The following is a 17,520-nucleotide window of genomic DNA, read 5'->3' as shown; positions in this document are numbered from 1 at the left end:
ATCTCCCTTTACCCCCCTCCCCATCTCCCTTTACCCCCCTCCCCATCTCCCTTTACCCATTCCCCATCTCCCTTTACCCCCCTCCCCATCTCCCTTTACCCCATTCTCTTCCCCTGCCCCCCCGGGCCGGAGGCTCTATCACATGACGATCCGAGCACCATGGCTGTATTTCCGCGTTCAGCCGGGCTGCCTGTCTGACCCAGTGTCTCTGGGTGCGCTCCGGCTCCTTCGCAGTTTGCAGAGAGAGAGGGAGAGGGAGAGGGAGGAGAGAGAGGAGGGGTTGGTTTTGCCTGAAGTGCTGCACAGGAGGTGCAGAGGGAGAGAGGCAGAGGGTAGGGAAGCAGCATGTTGACCAGGGTGAAATCTGCGGTCGCCAATTTCATGGGAGGCATCATGGCTGGGAACGCCGGTGCGGAGCATGTCAATGGGAGCGAGCTGCCGCTGAAATTCCCCTATAGCAGGCCGGAATTCCTGGGACTGACTCAGGATGAGATCGAGTGCTCTGCGGACCACATCGCCAGACCTATCCTTACCCTGAGAGAGAGCAAGCGGTTACCCTGGAGAACGGGCTATGCAGAGTAAGTGGGACATCGCTTGCAATTGTTTTTGTAACACACTTAATCTCCTCCCCCCGTTCAGCAAAGCGTCTCCTGCTTTAAAATAATCCATTTTAACAGCCTTTATTTTTCTCCGTCTGTCTCTGAATGAAGCTGGTGACATTTCAGTGCGGGCTTTCCATATGAAAACGTCCCTGTTGGTCTCAAATAGGATAAGAAAGATCAGTTTGCATCAGATCCCCTCCTCCCTATGCTTACATAAAATTCCTTCATATCTTTATTTCCGCGATAGCATTCTGCCCAGAACCGGCAGCGAGCAGATGGGGTTGAAGTGAATGTTTATGTCTCCCCCAAATCCTTCTATCTCTTTAATGCAGTTAATCTGGAGGGTTGGGTTGGGTTGGGGGTGGGGGGGGGGAGATGAAAGTACCCCCCACCCCTCTCTCGATGAATGACGTTCCATGACCTGGTAACCACTCTGAGAAGCACAGTGTCAGATTGCAAGCCTGCATCCTGGTGCAGAAGCTGCCTGCTTAAAGGTAGTGTTCAGAGATGGGCGGAGACTCACTGAAACTGCTTCACTTTGCGGCGCGGGTCAGTGCCCTCCCCCCATATCGGAAGGTGCTTCGCACTTTGTAACCCTTCGATGAAATTTGCGTACGTATGCTTGTTCAGGTGGGCGTAGCAATAACTTCCATTAGAGACTTGGAACACCTTTAGGAGGGGAGCTTACTATTTCCTTTTTCAATATCCTGCACAACCAGCCTGAGTATTCTTAAATCACATTTTGAACGTGCATTATGAACTGCATCAGCTATATTTCCTGCAGCCAGTCCTTGCAATAGTGCTATTCATACATAATTCAAAGGCTTGTAGAGTCTGTTTACTTTGAGGGTCAACTGGTGCAGTGCTGTATTAATGTGCGATATCGTGTGCTGCAGTGCATGGATATTAACCTTTTTTTAAAAATAGTAGGATTTTTCAAATTAAAGTTGTTCCTTTAACTCTTTGGGATGTGGGTGTTGCTGGCAAGGCCAACATTTCTTCTCCTTTCTTAACTGCCATGATTTGGAGATGTCAGTGTTGGACTGAGGTGTACAAAGTTAAGAATCACAAAACATCAGGTTATAGTTGTCCACAACCACCTGATGAAAGAACAGCAATGAACATTGAGCGAGATAATCAGTTGAGCTCTGGAATGGTCAGGTAGGCACAATGGGCTGACCAACACCTTCCACCCTGCCAGTTTGTTGGCTATGTGGAACAGTCCATCTTCTGTAGATATACCGACAGCACCCCCCACCTCTTCCTCTGCTTCATCGATGACTGTGTAGGCTCACCTTGTGCTTCCACTCTGACCTCAAATTCACCTAGACCATCTCGAAACCTTCCCCCCTTTCCTGGACCTCTCATCACCGTCTCTGGCGACCAACTAACCACAGACATCTACTACAAACCCACCGACTCCCACAGCTACCTAGACTACACCTCCTCTCACCCTGCCTCCTGTAAAAAAAGCCATTCCTTATTCCCAATTCCTCCGCCACTTCCCCTGATCCCAGGTTGACCAATTCCACCTCAAAGCCCCAGATGGCCTCCTTCCACGATTGCAACTTCCCTTTCCACGTGGTTGATGACGCCCTCCAGTGCATTTCCTCTACTTCACACCCCTTGAATCCCACCCCTCCCAATGCAACAAGGTCAGAACCCCCTGGTCCTTACCTTCCACCTCACCAACCTCTGCATGCAATGCATCATCCTCTGCCACTTCGGCCACCTACAAACGGACCCCAACACCAGAAATATATTTCCCTCCCCACCCCTATCAGCGTTCCAAAAAGACCATTCCCTCCGCGACTCCCTTGTCAAGTCCACAGCCACCACCAGCCCACACCCCACTCCTGGCACCTTTCCCTGCTACCGCAGGAAGTGCAAAACCTGCGTCTACACCATTGCCCCCAATTCCTTCACATCCGTCAGAAATTCACCTGTACCTCTACCAATGTCAGCTACTGCATCCATGCACCCGATGTGGTTTCTTTTACATCGGGGAGACAGGATGCCTACTTGCGGATCGTTTCAGAGAACATCTCTGGCATGCCTGCACCCACCAATCCCACCGTCCCATAACTGAACACTTCACCTCCCCCTCCCACTCCATCAAGGACATTCTGGTCCTGGGCTCCTCCACTGCCAAACCGTTACCACCAGGCGCCTGGAGGAGGAAAGCCTCGTGTTCCATCTTGGGACCCTGCAACCACACAGGATAAATGTGGATTTCAACAGCTTTCTCATTTTCCCCTGCCCCAACATTATCCCTCCAACTTGGCACTGGCCTCCAGACCTGTCCATCACTTCCCCCCCTGACCTATCACCTTCTCTCTCCCCTTCAGCCACCTATCATTTTCTCAGCTGCCTTCTGCCAAACCCCAGCACCTCCCATTTATCTCTCAGCCCCGACTCACAAGCCCCATTCCTGATGAAGGGCTTATGGCCAAAATGTTGATTTTCTTTGGATGCTGCCTGACTTGTGCTTTTCCAGCACCACACATTTGATAATGGGCTGAATGGCCTACTGTGAGCATTGGCATTGAGGGAGATGATTGGTTATGCCCTAGAATACCAAGGCAGGTACAATGGGCTGAATGGCTCATACCTGTTCCTATTTGGGTTTGTTTTCCAATGACACATTACAGTGATTAGATTTTAAATCCAGCTTTATTTTTAATTGAATTTAAATTCCATAACCTACTGTGATAGTCCATTCAGGCCCTCGACTCTGCTTCACCACTCTGCAACATGGCTGATCATTTATCCAAATCCCATTTTGCTGTGTTCCCTGCATCATCCCTAATGTCATTAGTAGCTAGAAACTATAGTGGGAGCAAATTACTGCAGATGCTGGAATCTATACTGACAACAAAAATGTTGGGATCACAAGATCAGGCAGCATTTATGGAGAGGAACCAAGCTAACATTTCAAGTCCAAATGAGTCATCTAGACTCAAAATTAGCTTGCTTTCTCTCCGAGGATGCTGCCTGACCTGTGATTTTAGAAATCTGTTAATCTGTGTCTTCAACCTCTGAGCTTCTTCAGGCCTTGCGATAGAGAAATTGATTTAACATTTTTCTTGTTTAGAATCTATGCCCTGTAAGCTTTAACCTAGCTCTGGATTCATATTCTAGCAACATTACCCATTAGACCTTTCAGAAGCAGTTCAAAAAATGTTTAATCTGATTCAAGATGATCATGAACATGTTTAAATTTGTTCAGGGTGTAGTATTGGCTCTTGCGGTGGTAGTGTCCTTATCTCTGGGCTTGAAGATCTGGGTTTAAGTCACTCCTGCAGTGAAGCTGTGTTACTTGTCTAGTAATAAAGTAGCTTGGATGAATATTTGACTTTGAGCATCCATGGATATTAAGGAAAAAAAAGGAAAGTGCCAGGAATACCCAGTAAGCTGGTCATCTGTGAAGAGAATATTTTGGTAGAGTCAGTGAGCTTTCATCTGAATGTTTCTTGTTCATAGGAAGTTTCAAAATTTTGGGAAATGTTAGAGGTAATGAGTTATAAGCAAACAATTGAATCAGAAAAAGTTGGAAGGAGGGGGTTGGTGAAGAGCAAAATGGTGCAAGGCAAGAGGGATTAAATGACAAAAGAAGTGATATGCCTGGCAGAAGGTGAGATTTAAAATTACTAACTTATTTGGTGTCTGCATAGTCACAGAGCTAAGCAATAGTCTTATCAGCAGCTGGATAGAGTTCTTTAAGAGTCGAAAAGTGATGTGCTGGAAAAGGTAGCATCTAAGGCTAGTCAGGCAGCATCTAAGGCTAGTCAGGCAGCATCTAAGGAGCATGAGAGTCAACATTTCGAGTATGAGATCTTCATCACTTGAGTTCCTCACTTTCTCCTAGAGTTTCTTATGCCCACCTTCAACTTCTGTCAACGGACAATCCTTGACATTTGAGTCCATTATTTGCACTATCTGGTCCTTATGACCTGACAAATGTTTGTGGCATTGGCTAGTGAGAAGCTGTTTGATTCAGTCCCTTGTTATGGTGGAAGAATGGAATCTAGTTGGAGAGGAAGATCGACAATGACAGTAGTTGCTTTCTGCCGCCAAGTTGCTAGTCCTCAACTATTACCGTTTGAGTTGGTCGGTATAACCGTTTGAGGTGGGGTGAAGAGAGGAAAGCTGCTGGTGGCTTGAGGAATGTCATTGAATAGGGACAGTAGCTTGCTTAATGTAAATATCCTTCTGATGTGATGGATGAGGCACAGTTTTCAGGATTAGAAGCATGGGGAAGTGAATCCTGGAATCTCACAGGTCAGTTGGTCAAGTTGATTGAAAATTGTCCGCATTTTGTTGAATTGAGTACATGAATAATTTGTGGACAGATTACTGCAACCCTGGATAGCAACAATCTGAAATTTAGTACATAATGGTAAGAATAGAGCTCTTTAGGCTGCTGGCTTGTGATACCTCGCACCTTACCCAGATACTTAGCTGTTTGTTGAAGAAGTTATTGTAGATTTTGTTTTTTTCCTGCTGCCCTGGTCAGGTGTTGCCTCTGTGTGAGGGTCCTGCCAAAAGGTGATGCTTATAAAACAATGAGGGCAGTTTGTACCTACCCAGGGTGATATTTAGTTCCCCGTTAGCACTAGTATTGTGATGGTGGAATATGCTGGAGATTGTTTTGCTGGTGCTCAGTTTAGGCACCTTGTTTTGCTGTAATCAGCCAGCCTTGCAATATCTTTGTATCTTCTAGCTGTGGCAAATTGAGAGCCTCTGTGCCATAGCAGGTGCCATCAACGTGGACCATGTTAAGGTAAAGATTATGGCATGTAGGTTGGGACTAACACCCTCTTGGATAGCCTATACTCTTTCCTCCTGATGCTTGTCTTGTCACTCTGAACCATTTGCCCCAGCAATACTAACTTAATGGCAATCAATAACCCAGGGAGAGAGAACGCTTGATGTTTGACAAATGGGCCACCATGCCAGACTTTATCATGCACTGCAGCAAGATGTAAACGGCAACAGCAGAACCAGTGCCAGCATCTGCTGTCCAAAAAAAATGGTTAAGAGCTGAAACAAAACCAAAAAACGTTGCAAATACTCAGCAGATCAGGCAGCATCTGTGTGCAGAATCAAGTTTAATCTTGCAGCTCAAGATGACCTTTTATCAGAAGATCAAAATAGAAATAGCTGGAGATCTGTCAAATTAAATGGAAGAATGAAATATAATGCACGACACGTAAGGGGTTTTGAGAGTTCATTTTTGTTTATCCTTGATAAATCAGATTGTGAATGTTGCTGCTTAGTTCATACTGTATGTGTCATCGATTGAATTATGTGTGACGTGATTCAGGAGCATCATTTCAATGTCACAGTGGAACCTTTTTTTAATATCTGCAGTTCATTTTAGCTGAATGCCAGAGTAGTTACTTATGTCTTTCAATCAATCAGGAGCATAGATCAGAGATGTATTATTACAAATCAATGTGTTGCAAAAGCTGCATTGTTATTGAGCCTTTGAACAGGAGAAGCAGTGGCATAGTGGTTTTGTCACAGTACTGGTTTTCAAGAGGTCTAGATGATTGCTCTGGTGACAGAGGTTCACATGCCACCATGGATGTTGCAATATAAGTTCACTTGGTCAATCTGGAATTGAAAACTGGTCATAGGTAATGGTGACATCAATTTTCATAAAAACCCAATACTGTCCTTATGTGGCTCTTTCACAATTATACTTAAACTGGAAGCAAGATGAAATAATTACCAGAGTATCACGTTGGTAATGTCAGGGACAAAGGAATTGGAAGGTGTACAATATTCAGAATGGGAGGAACCAAAGTACTCAGAATGCATTGTCATGTTGAATGTTTTCTGGCAGCCTTGTACCTCACATTCCAGACCACCACACCTGAGAACAGGCAATTGTACAGGAACTGGAACAAAGCCTTTGATAACTTCTGCACACTGTAATCCTTTCAGAATTACATAAAGTACTATTTATAAAACAAAAAGTAACTAGGACAGTGCAGAAGAGAGAGAGAACCTGCACAGTTACTGCCTTTGCTGTTTGAATTCGTGTACCGCTGGACATCAGAGTGCATCTGGGAAAATTAACAAACAGTGAAATTCACAGCTAATCTTGGAGGAACTTTTGGGCGAAGTTCATAGCACAGAATCAGATAAGTTAATGTTATTTTAAGTCTGTCCAAGAGAAAGGCTGCAGTAGTGAGTATAGTGGATTCTTTCTTGATGTATGTTTTTGGAGATAAGTCTCTTGATTAAACTTAAAATATAAGCCATAACTATTAATTTAACTTGGGGCAGTGATTGTGGAGGAATAAGACGGTGTTATTTTCTGGGTCTTAGATTGTGAAGGAGCAAAAATGGCCTTTGCAGTGATATGTACTTCTTGTCAGATGTAGGAGTTTAAAGAGAGTTTAAGGGTTACTGCAGATTATATCTGCCATAAATGCTGTTGGATGCAAATCTTATCAGATCGAGTGGATCGGTTGGAGAGACAGATAGAAGCGATGAGGAATTTGCAACAGCAACAGTATGTGATGGATGGCAGTTATAGGAAGAGGGGAAAGTCTCAGATACAGTCACATAGATGGGTTAACTCCAGGAAGGGTGAGAGAGGTCGGCACCTAGGGCAGGATTCTTTTGTGGATATACCCATTTCAAACAGGTATGCTGTTTTGGAAAATGTAGGGGGTGATGGATTCTCAGGGGAACATAGCACGAACAGCCAAGTTTCTGGTATTGAGACTGGCTCTAATGCAACGAGGGGTACATCGGCTTCCAAGAGATCAATTGTGTTAAGGGATTCTGTAGTCCGAGGTACAGACAGACGTTTCTGTGGCCAGCAGAGAAAAAGCAGAATGGTGTGTTGTTTCCCTGGTGCCAGGGTGAAGGATATCTCAGAGAGGGTGCAGAATGTTCTCACGGGGGAGAGGGGTCAGCAAGAGGTCATTGTCCACATTGGAACCAATGACATTGGAAGGGAAAAGGTTGAGACTTTGAAGGGAGATTACAGAGAGTTAGGCAGAAATTTAAAGAGGAGGTCCTCAAGGATAGTAATATCTGGATTGCTCCCAGTGCTACGAGCTAGTGAGGGCAGGAATAGGAGGATAGAGCAGATGAATGCACAGCTGAGGAGCTGGTGTATGGGAGAAGGGTTCACATTTTTGGATCATTGGGTAGAAGTGACCTGTACAAGAAGGACAGATCGTACCTAAATTGGAAGGGGACTAATATACTGGCAGGGAAATCTGCAAGAACTGCTTGGGAGGATTTAAACTAGTAAGGTGGAGGAGGGGGGAGGGGGTGGGTGGAACCCAGGGAGATAGTGAGGAAAGAGATCGATCTGAGACGCGTACAGCTGAGAACAGAAGTGAGTCAAACAGTCAGGGCAGGCAGGGACCAGGTAGGACTAATAAATTAAATTGCATTTATTTCAATGCAAGGGGCTAACAGGGAAGGCAGATGAACTCAGGGCATGGTTAGGAACATGGGACTGGGATATCATAGCAATTACAGAAACATGGCTCAGGGATGGGCAGGACTGGCAGCTTAATGTTCCAGGATACAAATGCTACAGGAAGGATAGAAAGGGAGGCGAGAGAGGAGAGAGAGTGGCATTTTTGATAAGGGATAGCATTACAACTGTGCTGAGGGAGGATATTCCCTGAAATACATCCAGGGAAGTTATTTGGGTGGAACTGAGAAATAAGAAAGGGATGATCACCTTATTGGGATTGTATTATAGACCCCCCAATAGTCAGAGGGAAATTGAGAAACAAACTTCTAAGGAGATCTCAACTATCTGTAAGAATAATAAGGTAGTTATGGTAGGGGATTTTAACTTTCCAAACATCAATTGGGACTGCCATAGTGTTAAAGGTTTAGATGGAGAAGAATTTGTTAAGTGTGTACAAGACAATTTTCTGATTCAGTATGTGGATGTACCTACTAGAGAAGGTGCAAAACTTGACCTACTCTTGGGAAATAAGGCAGGGCAGGTGACTGAGGTGTCAGCGGTGGAGCACTTTGGGGCCAGCGACCATAATTCTATTCGTTTTAAAATAGTGATGGAAAAGGATAGACCAGATCTAAAAGTTGAAGTTATAAAGTGGAGAAAGGCCAATTTTGACGGTATTAGGCAAGAACTTGTAAAAGCTGATTGGAGGCAGATGTTCGCAGGTAAAGGGACGGCTGGAAAATGGGAAGCCTTCAGAAATGAGATAACAAGAATCCAGAGAAAGTATATTCCTGTCAGGGTGAAAGGGAAGGCTGGTAGGTATAGGGAATGCTGGATGACTAAAGAAATTGAGGGTTTGGTTAAGAAAAAGAAGGAAGCATATGTCAGGTATAGACAGGATAGATCGAGCGAATCTTTAGAAGAGTATAAAGGAAGTAGGAGTGTACTTAAGAGGGAAATCAGGAAGGCAAAATGGGGACATGAGATAGCTTTGGCAAATAGAAATAAGGAGAATACAAAGGGGTTATATAAAGTATTAAGGACAAAAGAGTGACTATGGAGAGAATAGGGCCCCTCAAAGATCAGCAAGGCGGCCTTTGCGTGGAGCCACAGAAAATGAGGGAGATACTAAATGAATATTTTGCATCAGTATTTACTGTGGAAAAGGATATGAAAGATATAGACTGTAGGGAAATAGATGGTGACATCTTGCAAAATGTCCAGATTACAGAGGAGGAAATGCTAGATGTCTTAAAACGGTTAAAGGTGCATAAATCCCCAGGATCTGATCAAGTGTACCCGAGAACTCTGTGGGAAGCTAGAGAAGTGATTGCTGGGCCTCTTGCTGAGATATTTGGATCATCATTAGTCACAGGTGATGTGCGGAAGACTGGAGTTTGGCAAATGTGGTGCCACTGTTTAAGAAGGGCGGTAAAGACAAGCCAGGGAACTATAGACCGGTGAGCCTGACCTCGGTGGTGGGCAAGTTGTTGGATGGAATCCTGAGGGACGGGATGCACATGTATTTGGAAAGGCAAGGACTGATTCGGGATAGTCAACATGGCTTTGTGCGTGGGAAATCATGTCTCACAAACTTGATTGAGTTTTTGAAAAAGTAACAAAGAAGATTGATGAGGGCAGAGCAGTAGATGTGATCTATATGAACTTCAGTAAGGCGTTCGACAAGGTTCCCCATGGGAGACTGATTCGTGAGGTTAGATCTCATGGAATACAGGGAGAACTAGCCATTTGGATACAGAACTGGCTCAAAGGTAGAAGACAGAGGGTGGTGGTGGAGGGTTGTTTTTCAGACTGGAGACCTGTGACCAGTGGATTGCCACAAGGATTGGTGTTGGGCCCTCTACATTTTGTCATTTACATAAATGATTTGGATGCGAGCATAAGAGGTACAGTTAGTAAGTTTGCAGATGACACCAAAATTGAAGGTGTAGTGGACAGTGATGATTACAACAGGATCTGGACCAGATGGGCCAATGGGCTGAGAAGTGGTAGATGGAGTTTAATTCAGATAAATGCGAGGTGCTGCATTTTGGGAAAGCAAATCTTAGCAGGACTTATACACTTATTGGTAAGGTCCTAGGAAGTGTTGCTGAACAAGGAGATCTTGGAATGCAGGTTCACAGCTCTTTGAAAGTAGAGTTACAGGTAGATAGGATAGTGAAGAAGGCGTTTGGTATGCATTCCTTTATTGGCCAGAGTATTGAGTACAGGAGTTGGGAGGTCATGTTGCAGCTGTATAGGACATTGGTTAAGCCACTGTTGGAATATTGCGTGCAATTCTGGTCTCCTTCCTATCGGAAGATGTTGTGAAACTTGAAAGGGTTCAAAAAAGATTTACAAGGATGTTGCCAGGGTTGGAGGATCTGAGCTACAGGAAGAGGCTGAACAGGCTGGGGCTGTTTTCCCTGGAGCGTCAGAGGCTGAGGGGTGACCTTGTAGAGTTTTACAAAATTGAGGGGCATGGATAGGATAAATAGACGAAGTCTTTTCCCTGGGATTGGGGAGTCCAGAACTAGAGGGCATAGGTTTAGGGTGAGAGAGGAAAGATATAAAAGAGACCTAAGGGGCAACTTTTTCACGCAGAGGGTGATGTGTATGGAATGAGCTGCTAGGGTATGTGGTGGAGGCTGGTACAATTGCAACATTTAAGAGGCATTTGGATGGGTATATGAATAGGAAGGGTTTGGAGGGATATGGGCTGGGTGTTGGCATGTGGGACTAGATTGAGTTGGGATATCTGGTCGGCATGGACACGTTGGACCGAAGGGTCTGTTTCCATGCTGTACATCTCTATGACTCTATAACTAAGCAGATTGTCTACTTCAGGCATGCTAGGTAGTACTTCACCTATTGATTATTAAAGTGACTTCAGGTGACCTTAGAATACATATCTGGAAGCACTCAGTTTGGTCATTGCAGTTTGTTATCAAAAGGCTTGTTTAAAAATAATGGATGCTGATTTAATTGACCTTTGGGACCTTTTCTCAAAGGATTTCACTCAGAATGTCTTAAGTATGTGTAACAAAAGGTTTAACTTCAAGTAGTCATATTATTCATTCCTTTCCAACTTGCTAAGTTTAATCAAAACAAAAGGACTTAATGATGAAATGCTCCATTGAGGTAGATTTGGAATGACCATGCCATAAGTAATCCTTTAAAGATGTTTTTAAAATATTGCACTCTACATTGCATAAATTAGGACAATAACTATATTCTTTAGGCTTTGCAGACTGATTGTAATCCCTGGTTTGACCCTTCCCTTGTGTTAACAAAACCTGACAAGACAGATAGTAGGTCAGTTATTTACCGTAGTCCACCGGGATTGTGGACCTTTCTTTGTGTAAGAGTGACATTTGCTTATATAGGTTGAGGAGCAGCACGCAACAAGTATGGGTCCAATGAGGAGGCAGGTTCAAGTTGATCTCAGCTCGATCAGGAATCTAACCTGTGCTCTTAGTGATATTCTGAATCGCATGCTAACCATCTTGCTAATGGGCCATGAGCACATAAGGGGGAATTGAATTTAAGTGTATGTTGATGAAGTTTGGTGAAGAGGGATGAAAGAAGGTTTGTATTGAGATCATGTAGATTGATTAGATCAAATGGCTGCGACTCTGTGTAACTAGATGAAATATCGTCCAATACTAATCTACATGTAAAAAACAAAAGAAGCAAATGTTGTAAACAAAGGAAAAACAGAAATTGCTGGAAAAGTTCAGATCTGGCAGCATCTACAGAGAAAAATCAGAGTTAACATTTCGGGTCATGTTCTGAGGAAGAGTCTCTCGATCCGAAACGTTAACTCTGATTTCTCACCACAGACATTGCCAGAACTGCTGAGCTTTTCCAGCAACATCTGCTTTTGTTACTGATCTGTATTTGACTAGTTGCCAGATCTGTACATATGAGGAGTAGGACACATCAAACACCAGTGAAAGAGCTGCATTTTAAAATATTGCTGTTATCTTGGTTTATTTAGTCATTTTGTCTAAGGAGAATATCTTTACGACAATTTGACTATCTTAACCAAGTTTTTGGAGATGTGGAACTGAGTTCCATATGAATAAAATTAGTTGTCCACCTCTTGTTGGGTAGTACTGGTTGTTCTGGTATAATGCACATTTCATCAATGCAAATTGGATATAACATGATTGATGAATTGCACACTGTTTGGATAACGCAAGCTTTCTACTGAACGGGCACAGCAACTTTCTGGATCACAAGGTTGCAGAGGAATGTAACTGTTGCATTACCTGTAGTCATTCATGTTTTTGAATAGTCAAGCAGCACAGCCAAAGGAGGCCATTGACAAATTGTGGCTCTTATTCTTTGAACGAGCCATCTAGTTTCTCCCAATCCTTTTCTCTTTTCCATTAACATTGCAACGTTTTCCTTTGCAGATATGAAACAAGTCCCTTTAGAAAGTTAGTTATGACTGAAATTGCTTCTGCCAGTCTTTCAAGCAGTGCATTCCTGATTTATCGTAACTCACTGTGTAAAGAAAATTCCTCTGTGTGTCACTTTGGTTCTTTTACCAATTCGCTTAAATTGTGTCCACTGAATGCCAACCGTTTTGTTCGTGGAAACAGTTCTCCCTATGTACTCATGGAGTCATACTGCACAGAAATAGACCCTTCCGTCCAACTTCCCCAGGCCAACCAGATATCCTAAATTGATCTAGTCCCATTTATCAGTATTTGGCACATATCCCTCTAAACCCATCCTATTCATGTACCCATCAGATACCTTTTTAAATGTTGTCATTGTACCCACATCCTACCTCCTCTGGAAACGTGTTCCAGACACGTACCACTCTCTGTGTGGAAAAAGTTGTCCCTTGGGTCCCTTTCAAATCTTTTAAACTTGGTCGAAAATGTTGGGAATTTTAAACCCCATGATTGAATCTCCTTTAAGTTTTCTCAGCTCCAAGGGTGGCAAGCACAGCATCTCTGATCTCTCTACATAGCTGAAGTCCTGCATTCCAGAGAACACTTAACAATGACTGCATTTGATGGCACCCAAGACAATTTTGTTTTTGAAAAAAGTGATTGAAAAGCTCTTAAACAATTAAAATTTAAACTAATCAAATGATTTGATTTATTATTGTCACATGTACCAAGATACTGTGAAAAGTATTGTTTTGTGTGCTAACCAGACAAATCATACCATACATTAGGACATCAGGGCAATATTACAAAATGCAGAATATTGTGTTACAGCTACATAAAAAGAGCAGAGAAAGATCATCTCTAATATGAGAGGCCCGTTCATAAGTCTGATAACAGCGGGGAAGAAGCTTTTCTTGAATCTTTGGTACGTGGTCCTCAAACTCTGATCGAAGAGAGTATAATCGGGGTGAGAGGGTCTTTGATTAGGTTGGCTGCTTTCCTGAGGCAGCAGGAAATGTAGACAGTCAATGGAAGGAAGGCTGGTTTACATGATGGCCTAAGCTGTGTTCACCACTTTTCTGTAAATTTCTTGTGATCTTGGGCAGTGCAATTGCTGTACCAAGCTATGATGAAACCATGGTTTCAGGTGAAAATATGTGTTGGTAATTTTTTTTTAAACTGTCAAAGTAGATATGTTTGTGCTTTTTTAAAAAAGTTTTTTTTAAATTTCATGTGTAGGATGAGAAAAATCAGAAGTGAGCATATGCATATTAAGCACTTTGTATGCGACTTAAATTTGGCAATGTTTAACTTCTGTATGATAATGTATGCAAAATATTTCTACATGGCTGTGTCAGCATGTGCCTAGAAGGTGAAACCAATTATGGAGAATAATCATAGTTTTTATCCAGGTGAGGGGGAAAGATAAACAAGTGCACACTTTCTTTCCTTCCTTGAATTTGCATCAGCACTGTCAACGGAAGTTGTGTTCATTTTCTTTTTAATATCAAGGGAGATCTAAACTGAATCAATGTATAAATTCTTTTATTTTTATGTACACTACGGAATGGTCCAGGAGACTATTACACTCCCTTTTTTATTTAAGGAAAATGTGCTTTTTTTCACTCTTTTTCTCCCTTTTCCAGTTAGACTTTGCAGAATGCACAGGAAACTGTGGCTTAACTTTGTGGTTTAAGAACAGCATGGAGGTTAGAAACAAAATTTCTCATAAGAACACAACCTTAAACTGTGAGTAATGTTGACAACTCTTGGTGTATGCTTGGAGGTTTCATCACAAGACTTCCCACCACAAACCACCCAACTTGTCCATCCTTTTGATGCAGTATTTTGCCTGGGGCCAATTAGAAATAGAACAGACTTCTCACTGATCAACTGATGAATCAGTCACTTGATAGTACAGAACTTGAATACTGCTGGCAAGAGAGATGCATGTCATTGAAGTTTTTTCATAACCATTGCACTCGTCAGAATAGATGCAAGAATGCCAAATCTCAAATAATCACAACAATTTATACCACAGGTGAAAAGTTACAGATTGGTTGGGAAGTAGTTGCCATAGGTAGAAAGTGAGGAAGTAGTTGCCATAGTCAATAGAAATTTCAGCAAAATATTTTTCATAAAATGAGATTGATTTTGATGTTTTCCCATCTTCCTCTCATTTATTTTGTAAACATAACTAAGACCTAAAGCAGAATCAAACACTTTGTCAATGCTTCCATGATTTTTCCACCCCTGTTGCTTAGTGCAATGTTTTTGAGATATTTCCTTAATTCCTGGAAAATGCAAAACAATCTTAACAGGTTGATAATCCTAACTGCAAGTTATAGATACTTGCCCCAAGACTGTTGAGGTTTCTAAACGTCATACGTCTTTGCTTTCAAACAGCAATCAAAAATAAGTGTTTTTTTGTCATATTTGAATACCAGGGAACAGTAGATAACTTAGAATAATTTTGAATCAAAATATAAAACTGAATAGTGAGTAAAATTAGTTACAGAAGCATTAAAGGAGACTCTTTAACTTATGGTTAATTGATATGGATCATCATGGATTCTTGTGCACAACAGAAATCCCTGAGGTTACATAGAAAGTTAAATTAATATTGTGAATTTTTGTTCAGTGGCTGAATGCTTTTCTGTTGGGACATCAATCTGTAGTGACTCATTTGCCATGAAATTAGATCAGTTGAAGAAAACATCATAAGTCTGCAAACTGTCTGTTTGTTCTAAGTTGGCTGGTGTTGTAGAATTAATATCCGACTCCTTATTTGCTTTGCTCAGCGGTGTTGTGATTATTATTTTTTAAAATTTGCTATCCTGGCAAGTTTTTCAATATTCAGTCCACTGTTATTGGACATGATACATGAATCTGTTGAGAGAAGAAATTAGGATATGGAACAGAGTAATTTGGGAAGGGGTCATTAAGAGTCAGGAGATGCATGTAGGTAGGTGGGTTAATTAGTGGGGAAGAAATTGGCAGGTAGAGAATAATGTGGCAGGATGTGAGGTTATCCACTTTGACAGGAAGAATAGAAAAGCAGCATATTATTCAAGTCTGGAGAGATTGAAGAACACTGAGTACTGAGGGATCTGGAATTTAAAAGAGGGAAGTTTTGCCATAGTTGTACAGGCCATTGGTGTGGCAATATCTGGAGTACAGTGTACAATTTTTGTGGTCTTATTTATGAAAGGATATAATTGCATTAGAAGTAGTGCAGAGAGGTTTTACTTGACTCTTCCCAGGAAAGTTTGACTCTGAGTTCATTGCAAGTCTGATGAATGAGTAGTGACTTAATTTTTTGAAATGTGTAAGAGCCTGAGGGGACATAATGGGGTGGATATTAAAAGGATGTTTCCCCTTGTTAGAGGGACTAGAACAAGAGCCATAGTTTCATAAATAAAAGGGTTTCCCATTTAAGTGGGGAATGAGGAAGTTTTGTTTTATTCTGAGGGTCATAAGTCTGTGGATTGCTTCTCATCAGAAAGTGTTGAAGTGCAGATCATTGAATATTTTGAAGGTGAAGGTAGATAGATTCTGAACTAACAAGGGACTTGAAGGATTGCTGATGGGCAGGGAAGTGAAGTTGAGGCCGCAATTAGTTTAGCCATGCTTTTATTGAATGACATGGCAGGCTTGAGGGTCCAAACAGCCTACTCCTGCACCCAACTCATTTTTTTTGTTGTTATAGAGAAAGGCAGAAGAAAAACAAAAGAAGAATAAAGTAGGAGGACAACAGACCACAAGATGCAGTGACAGAGAAATGATGGGTTGGTGATTGCCAAGATCCTGTCCTTTTAACAAGTTGTTTGATGGATAGGATAACAGGTTTTGCAACCACACATTGCACACAGTCAGAATATTAATTGTCTGTTCAAGGTTAGATTTTGATTTGTGCAATGTTATCAGAACTCTTAAAAGTTTTGCAGCCATACAATATTTGATACATAGGGATTACAGTGGCTTTCAATCAGTCAATCAAACCTGATAGTTTCTATGCTGTATTACAGTTGTGAGGTTTTTGTTTGAATATTCTGTTTTAGGAGTGCTTCCAATATAAGGTAAATGAGAGGCGTTATGTGACATGCTGTAATGTCTGCCTGACAGCATACCTGGGTGTTTTGTTTGCTTTTTGATTATAAGAGGCTCAGATTGTTTCATTCGAAGAAGGTTTAAAAGTGTTTATACTTTGAGGCAAGTATAGCAGTCTATATGCTAACATCGATGGACTGAGTCGTCATAGTGACAGAAATGTGTTGAGAATGTCAGGTTTTAAACTGTCCTGCTTTAAAGTGTCCACATACTTGCAAGATGCAATAGAATTGGAATCTCAAGGATAACTAGTCAACACTTCTACCTGGATATAAAGTCCATGTGATTCACAAGGGACTGGGATGTGAGAGGGGAAGGATTTAAGATACCACTGGAAACACTCAGACAAAGTGCTCTGCCAGAATCCAGAAGGTGGGGGAAGGAGTTGTAGGTAGTAAGACACTGTGCTTCACTATTCAGGAATGTGGGTAGGAGGCCTGCACTTGTACTGAAAATACTTAAGCTGGAACAAAAATCTGAGGGGGGGGGAAGATTTATTGTGAAAGACAACTTTGAGTTTAAAGTTCACAGGTTGAGAAAGGAAATGAACAAAAGGAAAGGCCTGGAAGCTAGAAAATAGTTTGGATTGGGTGTGGAGGATTTGAATGCCTAGTGGTTAGCACTGCTGCCTCACAGTGCCAGAGACCCGGGTTCAATTCCCGCCTCAGGCGACTGACTGTGTGGAGTTTGCACATTCTCCCAGTGTCTGCGTGGTTTTCCTCCCACAGTCCAAAAATGTGAAGGTTAGGTGAATTGGCCATGCTAAATTGCCCGTAGTGTTAGGCGAAGGGGTAAATGTAGGGGAATGGGTGTCTGGGTGGGTTGCACTTCGGTGGGTCGGTGTGGACTTGTTGGGCCGAAGGGCCTGTTTCCACACTGTAAGTAATCTAATCTGAAAGCATAGTGTAATGAATACATACGGAGTACGCTTTCAGTTGTGTTAAAA

At 42.3% G+C, this 17,520-nt stretch overlaps 1 protein-coding gene across 1 annotated transcript in view; it reads left to right on the top strand.

Annotated features, from left to right (window-relative positions):
- The first annotated feature begins 207 nt into the window (after nucleotides 1–207).
- ppm1h (protein phosphatase, Mg2+/Mn2+ dependent, 1H) overlaps nucleotides 208–17,520 on the top strand; it is a 157,797-nt gene continuing 140,484 nt past the window's right edge. The window contains exon 1 of the mRNA XM_087997023.1: nucleotides 208–578. Within this exon, the coding sequence (XP_087853149.1) occupies nucleotides 346–578 (233 nt within the window). The 5' untranslated portion in view covers nucleotides 208–345. The remainder of the gene's footprint in view (nucleotides 579–17,520) is intronic.

The sequence above is a fragment of the Chiloscyllium plagiosum genome, unplaced genomic scaffold (genome assembly GCF_037043375.1).
Source record: "Chiloscyllium plagiosum isolate Xiang-an unplaced genomic scaffold, Cpla_swu_hap1 HiC_scaffold_19, whole genome shotgun sequence".
In the NCBI taxonomy this organism is placed as follows: Eukaryota; Metazoa; Chordata; class Chondrichthyes; order Orectolobiformes; family Hemiscylliidae; genus Chiloscyllium; species Chiloscyllium plagiosum.
The sequence above is the reverse complement of the archived record's forward strand: the minus strand, read 5'-3'. Positions and strand labels throughout refer to the sequence as shown.